Source organism: Mustela lutreola, chromosome 12, assembly GCF_030435805.1.
Source record: "Mustela lutreola isolate mMusLut2 chromosome 12, mMusLut2.pri, whole genome shotgun sequence".
NCBI classification, from domain to species: domain Eukaryota; kingdom Metazoa; phylum Chordata; class Mammalia; order Carnivora; family Mustelidae; genus Mustela; species Mustela lutreola.
Window position 1 is genome coordinate 76,004,690 of NC_081301.1, and position 7,898 is coordinate 76,012,587.

General features: G+C 47.0%; 1 protein-coding gene across 1 annotated transcript; it reads right to left on the reverse strand.

The window, feature by feature from the left end:
- Positions 1 to 4,705: 4,705 nt before the first annotated feature.
- LOC131812154 (spermatogenesis-associated protein 31D3-like) lies at positions 4,706 to 7,696 on the reverse strand. The gene is made up of 4 exons (XM_059141243.1): positions 7,326 to 7,696; positions 6,356 to 6,401; positions 5,750 to 5,810; positions 4,706 to 5,480 (listed from the first exon to the last, which is right to left on the reverse strand). Exons 1-4 carry the CDS (start codon positions 7,515 to 7,517, stop codon positions 4,706 to 4,708), a joined length of 1,074 nt encoding a protein of 357 aa, XP_058997226.1. The 5' UTR covers positions 7,518 to 7,696.
- Positions 7,697 to 7,898: the final 202 nt, after the last annotated feature.

A 7,898-nucleotide genomic window follows, 5' to 3' on the forward strand; every position in this document is an offset into this window, starting at 1 on the left:
CCTCATGCTCGCCAGCATCTGTCATTTCCTGACTTGTTGATTTTAGTCATTCTGACTGGTGTGAGGTGATATCACATTGTGGTTTTGATTTGCATTTCCCTGATGCCGAGTGAGATGGAGCACTTTTTCATGTGTCTGTTGGCCATCTGGATGTCTTCTTTGCAGAAATGTCTGTTCATGTCCTCTGCCCATTTCTTGATTGGATTATTTGTTCTTTGGGTGTTGAGTTTGCTAAGTTCTTTATAGATTTTGGACACTAGTCCTTTATCTGATATGTCGTTTGCAAATATCTTCTCCCATTCTGTCAGTTGTCTTTTGATTTTGTTAACTGTTTCCTTTGCTGTGCAAAAGCTTTTGATCTTGATGAAATCCCAATAGTTCATTTTTGCCCTTGCTTCCCTAGGCAAGGTGTTTTAAAGGGGCTTTTGCACTTCACCCGCCCAATGATAACAGTACAAGTTGAGTGGCAGATATGTGCGAAGTCATGTTGTTATATGTGCTCTTGGACATGTTTCTGTAGTAAAAGCCATTAAAAGAAAAAAAAATAGATGTAGTAAAACCATTAAATAAAAAACAATGATGTTGGGTGCCTCAAAGGGAGAGGGAGGAGGGGTCAGAAGGAGACCTGGCAAGGGTGGATCAGTCCATCAAGACCAGAAGTTAGCTCTCTGAATAAAGACATCTCAGAAAGTATATTTCCTTTGAGATTGGGAAGGAAACCTCTTTCCGTATAACAGGAAGGAAGAGGAAAAAGAAGAATGGGGAGACTTTTTTGAAAGGATTTGGGTTTGTTTTGTTTTGTGAGAGGCTCGATCACTACTTTCTTGCTCTTCTGTGAGCTCTGATCCAGCACATCCGCTGGGCAAGTGAAGATGGCCTAAGTTTGAGGAAAGTAAAGGAAATTTGAAATAGATCTGAGGGCCACCTGGGTGTCTCAGTCGGTTAAGAATCTGCCTTCGATTCCGGTGATGACCCGGGTGTCCTGGAATTGAGTCCTGATCCTGCTTGGTAGGAAGCCTGCTTCTCCCTCTACCTCTGTCACTCCCTCTGATTGTGCCCCTGCTCTCTGTCAAATAAAATAAATTAGATCTGAGTACACTGAGGAGAGAATGTACTAAGGAAATAGTGACCTAACTCCATTTATTTTGTTCAAGTTAATAAGTCTTGGATAAATATATGTGGAATGAATGAATGATTTCCAGGTAGTGCTGGGGCTGAATTTCATGTGGCATCAGTAGACTGAGTTGTGATTAGACTCAGTTTTGACATGGGAGATTTAATCCAACAATAATCAATTACATACAGAAAGGCATTTCTAAAAAAGGGAGAGAGACAAGATTTTGTCAGGCAGGAAGGACTGAAAGGGATTAGATAGGGTTGTCCATTTGTACTAAAGCCTGTTTTATTTTGTTTCGTTTTATCTAAAGAATGGCTGATGCAATATCACATTAGTGTCAGGTATGCAACTCTATGCTCTGCTGTGCTCACCACAACTGCAGCTACCACATGTCACCAGATAACGCTGCTCCAGTACCATGGACTCTATTTCCTATGCTGGACTGGTGGTTTTTACATGTTGGTTACTAACCAACAAGCCATCAGTTGTACCTTGGAGAGTGAGGAAAGGAAGAACAAGCCCTTGCTGGATAGGCAAGAAGTGGAAGGTGAATGATGTGAGTAGAAAAATTAACAGGGACATACAAGCTGGAAGGACAGGGGCATGAGGCAGAGGGACAGAATGTCAAACTATAGGATTCTGATGCCAGAAATATTCCCGGTAATGAGCTCTACAGGGTGGCACGAAGTGCACTGGATTGGCCATAATGGACTCTAAAATGAGATTATGTAGGAACCGGCAGGCTGGATTACTGGCTGGTCTGTCCGCATAGATGTTAGAGTCTCCTGCACCCCCTCCTCACCTCTTCAGGCTCCCTGCCCGGGGCCCCTTCCCACCTATTGTCCCACTCAGGGCCTCCACAGCATCAAATCTGCATTCTTTCTCTGACCCCCAACATTCAGATAGTGTAGGGTCAATGATAACCTGGACAAGAAGCTACAAGTGTACAAGTGTGGTAGTGAGAGAGGTCATGGACAACTTTTTTTTTTTTTTTAACTTTTTATTTATTTTCAGTATAACAGTATTCATTATTTTTGCAGCACACCCAGTGCTTCATGCAATCCATGCCCTCTCTAATACCCACCCCCTGGTCCCCCCAGCCTCCCACATCCTGTCCCTTCAAAACCCTCTGACAACTGGTTTTTTGTTTTAGCACTGAGCAGTCCTGAGACTGTCCAGAAGACTACCTCAGGTGTTCTCTAGCACACTCACCCCATTTTGAGTCCCAGTCTGAGATGGAGTTGCCCTCCCTACAGAGCCCTGTTTTAAATGTGGGAATGTGTGCCATCATGGAACCCCCCCCCCCCCCAAACAAAAGCATTCCATGGAGTTCCATGGTAAGCCCCCAAACATCTGTATCCTGGTACACAGTCTGGAATTCACCTCTGGTTCATAAGTTGCACGTGTTCTGGGGAAGAGCTACCATGGCTCCACTAAGGCCGTGAATATTGAAGGTGGCATACCGCCATCCTAGCCATAGTAAAGGCCGTATCTTATATATTGTCATTGTGTGTGGATGGAAGGCAGGCACCAAGATCACCTTCCCCCAAAGGGGATGCCATGCCTGACAGCCTGCAGGTATTGCTTGCATACTCAAATAACAGAGCCATGACTTTTTGGTATAAGGCATCGGTAGGCTGTGCCAGATTCCAGTCTGCCTCAAAGTGGTGGTGCCTGGATCAGACGAGGAAGGAGGGGAGCAGGACAGAGTCCTGAGAAGGGGATGATTAGACATAAACTTCTGTTCTACCAGCAAGGTTTCTCTTTCACCTTTTCATTTCATCAAAGGTGTCTTATCCTGGAAGGTGGTAGCTGCCTTGTCAACATTCCTATCACTAACAGCTAAGTGACCCAACCAGCCCAAGAACAACACCCCATCCCCCGAAAACACTCCCATTCAGAGTTCATCCACCTGTGGGATCCTCTGATCACTGACTTCTAAGTCATAATTAAGCTAACACAGTAACAGTGAAGAAACAACAGTGTCTTAATCATTATTTTCTGAAAGCTATACCTGTCTTTGATTCTCCTCCGATATAGAAGACTTACTGTAAAGGGTGTAAAGCATTCAGGGGGAGAGGTGTGAGCTACTGTATATTTTCAGGAAGGCTAAGCCATGGGACAGGAGAGAGAGCCCATCAGAGGGAGAATGGGCTTTTGGGGCTTTCGGGGGCACATGATACATATTTCCCAAGAGGTCCAGGAGATTGGTCACCTTTTAGAAGATGAAGGAAGCAATCAGTAACGGCTGAACTGATTTGCCCAAAACCATTGCTCCCAAGACAGTACACAGAACAGACAACATGTTACTAGAGAAATATTTACTCTGTGGGCACACCACCAGGTTCTGGCTGCTTCCCCTTTATGCCTGGTTACTGTCCCCTTCCAGTATCGGCATTTGCACTTTTGACCTTTGGCTCCCATGTGAGCACACCTTGCCTTGTAGGCCGTCTGAGTGCACCTTGCCTTTTAGGCGGCCTTGGGGGCCAACTGTTGCCTATGGAGTCACGTTGGACAGATGTAGGAGTCTGATGGGTTATATTAGAGGCTAATGGCCTCAAAATTCTTTGTTCCTCCTTGCCCGCAGTTGAGGTGGCAGGGAAAGGATGATCGGGGATGGGGGCTGAATTTGCTGTTCCTGCTTTGTGTCCATGGAGAGATGTCAAGCTTCCATTAAACTCTTTGTATTTAAAGTGCTGTATGGATTCAAGGACCCTAGGGGGAAGGCCCCAAGTCACCCTCTTATTAAGCTTTTTAATATGATCTTCCAGCGTCTGTGCTGCCGTAGGTGTAACAAGGGGAAGCTCCTGGAAGTTATTCAGGGAGTCATCCTCAACCTGTGATGGTGGCAAACTTCCCTGTCTTCTTTCTTTCTGGGATTTCTTAGAAGTGAGTGATGTCTGCTCCACGGAGTGCCATGAATTATGGAGAGTTTTCACGGCATTAAGTTGTCTCTGTCCCGTAGTCTCCACAGCCACCATCGAGTTTTTCACGGATGGGCTATGTTCTTGGTCAGAACCATACCCCATATCATTCTCGGTGTTGTGTCCCTGATCCTTCTCCAGATCATTCTCGGTGTTGTGTCTCTGATCCTTCTCCAGGTCATCTTTGCAGGAACTCTCCTCTAGCAGAATTTCTGGGAGCTCCACATAGACGCTTTTTGACATACTCCTTCTGATCGGACTCTTATTAGAGATTGCCGAGCGTCCACCATGGCGCTGAGACTCAGGTAGCTGTGGAAGAGTCAGTGCTAGAGACTCATAGATCCTGCGGGTTAGGCCCCTCTGGTGTAGGATGAGCCGGTTTTCAAGATGAGACTCCAGTTTTCTCCGAAGCTCTTCATTCAGAGGAAACTGCCCAGGAGGGACAGAAACTGCAGCATGAGCCTTGGTGGCCTTGTGGCTGAAACAAGGGTTAGACGTAGAAGAACAGTAGTCCTCCTGGGATCTTTGGACTATAGTGGGTAAACCCCACACACGTTTCTGTATCTTCTGCAACACGTTCGATTCCAGATGTTCCATTTCTGTTGATGGCAGACTCTCAGACTCATTTTGAGGTCTGTGGAAACAAGCTCCACAGATTTTGATGTCAGGTAGATGGCAGGATTGGGAGTGGGGATTGAAGGTGGGCCTGGGGCTGGACATGAGGGAGAGGTAGGGGCTGGGTTTGAGGCAGGAGTTGAGGCGGGTTCTCAGGCAAGGATGGAGGAAGTGGATGGGGAACTCCTGGGGATTCCTGCTCTGGGGAGGCAGCAGGGAAGAAGGACCTGCTTGGAGTTTGGAGACCCCAGAAGAACTGGATGGGGGTTTGCTGTAAATGGCCCTCTTCCGAGGTGGTAGGATATGGACACTGCTCCCACAACTCCGGTAAGGGGCTGACATCTTGGGAAAGGGTATTTAGAGACACTGTCTCTGTTTGGACGCTACGGTCCACTGAATGGGCATGATGGGGTGGGACAGGAGGTGGAAATTCAGGGGGCTGGGCTGGGAAATGGTCCATTGGGAATTTGGAATCCAAGGAAGGAAAGGGCTCTGGAGGCACAGAATCACCCGGTGGTGAGGGTGGAAAGAAATCAGCCACAGGGATCACTGGGTTAGGTGAGAAGATGGAGGCAGGTGGTGGGGAAGACTCAGACAGCGAAGCTGGTATTAGCTCTCCTGGAGGGACTGCTGAGAAGTCAGTGGAGAGAGTGAATGATGAAGAAGTCACAGAAGCTGTGGAAGCCAAGGGAGTAGAATCTTCCAGAGCCTGCAGGAACAGCAGCCGATCGATCTCAGCAGATGTGCTGTTACATATCTCACAGGAGGGGTCTGGACATAACAGTTGACGAAAGTGGATGGTATCATGATGCCGGCCGAGGGGGCTGCAGGAGACAGGAGGTAAAAAACTGCAGCCAGGACCAGAACAAGGGGAGGCGGCCATGCAGACCTGACAAGGGAGGGGCCACCTGAAGCCTGCTATCCCTTCACAATGCCCCACTTTTATGACCTGGCAGTGTACTCAGTAGCATTCACCCCAATATCTGTTCCTATGGCTACCCCCACCCCATGGCTATGACAGACTGCAGTGAATCCTGCAATTGCATAAAACCTGCTCTAAGAGGCAATAGGATCAAGGGGGAAAACTGGTCACCTTCTTAAAATCGAGATCAGCTTCCGGGCCTCCTCCACTTCCCGTTGGTACCATCTGCCATCTGGGGAAACAGGAGACTGTGTTATATAGTGAAAGCAGAAACATAGGTATTAATCCAGGAGTCCCCTTATAGGACAGCCCTGGGATGTTGGACTCTGAAAGCCCCAACAATCAATAGATGAGGGCAAATGGCCAGTGATGTGAAGCTGGTTAGTAATCTAGCTTCCTGTATAAAGTACTTTCATGTAAATTATCCATGTGATGATCAGACCACCTCTATGAAGCAGAGAGGTCAGGGAAGACTCCTGAAGGTCCATGATGTCAGAGAGCTTTCACAAAGTCAGGAGACAGAAGTTCTGACTCGTCATCTCACATGGCCACCTAGTGGGAAGCACTCGTCCAGATCCATCACTGCTTCATGCTCAGTAATGGTCAGAGCAGGGATCTGAGAAGGGTTTTGCCCTCTGGCTACATTTCCATGAGCCTCTCCTCTGAGGGAATGTATCTAGCAGCTCGCATCCTCAGAGTTCATGGACCGGGCCCTCATGGAGAGGACAGCAAGGATCAGCCTTGGAGAGAGCTCAGGTGGAATAGGCAGAACCTTACCTTCCAGTGTCCCTCCTTTCCTCCTCCTCTTGGCTCTGCCCTGATGCTAGAAGAAAAATGAACAATGAGGGGGGTTGGGATCCATGTCTTACTCTTCTCTCAGAAATAGAAACGTCCTTTATGCAAGAATTCTAGGACTTTAGTAGAACTTTGTGTTCCTTGCTTTTTTCAGTTTTAAAGATGATAAAATGTTGTCAATATTTACTCTTTAGAAAACCCAGGGGACGACTTTGTCTAGGAGGTCCACACTTGGTATTCCCAATCAGAAGTCCTTTGTTCATTGAGGACATAGAAAAGGAAGCCCAACAGTCACACCTGTGCTGCCTCAGGTAGGACCCTGTAAACTAGGTCATAGCTCCGACCTCACTGTCTTCTCAGAGGCTTAGCAGTGTTCTCCTGATCAGCTCAGCATGAAGGAAGGCTTGATCGAGTGATGCTGGACATGGGAATGTGACTTGATATGGTCGAGTGCTGGGAAACTTTGTTCTCTTACACAGACCCCATCCTCTCAAAATAACCCAATCCAGGACTACAGAATCCCTGAGTTTGGGATCTTATCCAAGAACCACCACCATACCCAGATAGACTGTAGTTTCAATTAGAACCCCTAGTCCTTTCTTAACACTTACCCCTGCCCAGGCCTCTTTTCCTAGAGGAGTGAATGTCTGTTCTCTTAAGACTTCCCATTTTAGGTGTTTCTCCCACTCTACCAAACTCCTTTTAAAACCTGGGATTAGGGCTCCTGGATGGCTCAGTTGGCTAAGTGTCTGCCTTGGGGTCAGGTCAGGGTTCCAGGGTCTTGGGATCTAGCCCCACATTGCCCTCCCTCTGCCCCTCTACCGCACTTGTGCTTTCTTCGTCTTAAATAAAATCTAAAAAAAAAAAAAAAAAAAGGAATAAGATTTGGGATTAGAAATGGAAACCATAATAATCCATGTTGAGTTCCCCCCCCCTTCCAAGGTTTTCTTACCTTTTGGGTAGTTTTGATTTTCCAATTTGGAAATGGAATCCCCACCAGGTAGCACAGGAACAGAAGGAGCAATCCCAAACCACACAGGAAGGTGAAGTTGGGATCAATCTCCCAACATGTTGAGCCAGAGCTCAGACATGGTTTGGTATCGCTATTCATAAATGAGAGAACATTCCAGTGTTGGAAATCCATAGTCTAAATCACAAGACAGCCTATACTGTGCACACGCTGAATATATATCCTCCCCAGGCTTACATCACAGAGCACTGTCACAAAGAGTTTCTGAGGGTGAGGGAGGGGACAGTTGAACAAGGTGTGTCCAGAGCCCCTCCCCACCTACTAGCTCAGAAGACCCCTCCATCCTCCTGGTCCTTCAGGTCTGCCATCCTATTTTCCTACTCCTTTTCATCACTTATGAAACTTATGAAATTTTCTGTCGTTCCATGTATAATTCATATGTTACCTGGGTCCCTCTTCACTGTTTGAGAACTTGGCTTTGGTCTTACCAGGTCTGTGCCTTGAAAGTCTGCAAGGCTACCTGGAGTTTTTGCTTGTACCCTGGATCACATAGGT

Excerpts from the sequence above, each read along its gene's own strand:
- LOC131812154 (XM_059141243.1), bottom strand. The coding sequence starts at position 7,517 with ATGGATTTCCAACACTGGAATGTTCTCTCATTTATGAATAGCGATACC. Across the intron at positions 6,402-7,325 it reads AAATCAAAACTACCCAAAAG|CATCAGGGCAGAGCCAAGAG; the intron begins GTAAGAAAACCT and ends TTTTTCTTCTAG. Across the intron at positions 5,481-5,749 it reads CTGATCTCGATTTTAAGAAG|CCCCCTCGGCCGGCATCATG; the intron begins GTGACCAGTTTT and ends TGTCTCCTGCAG.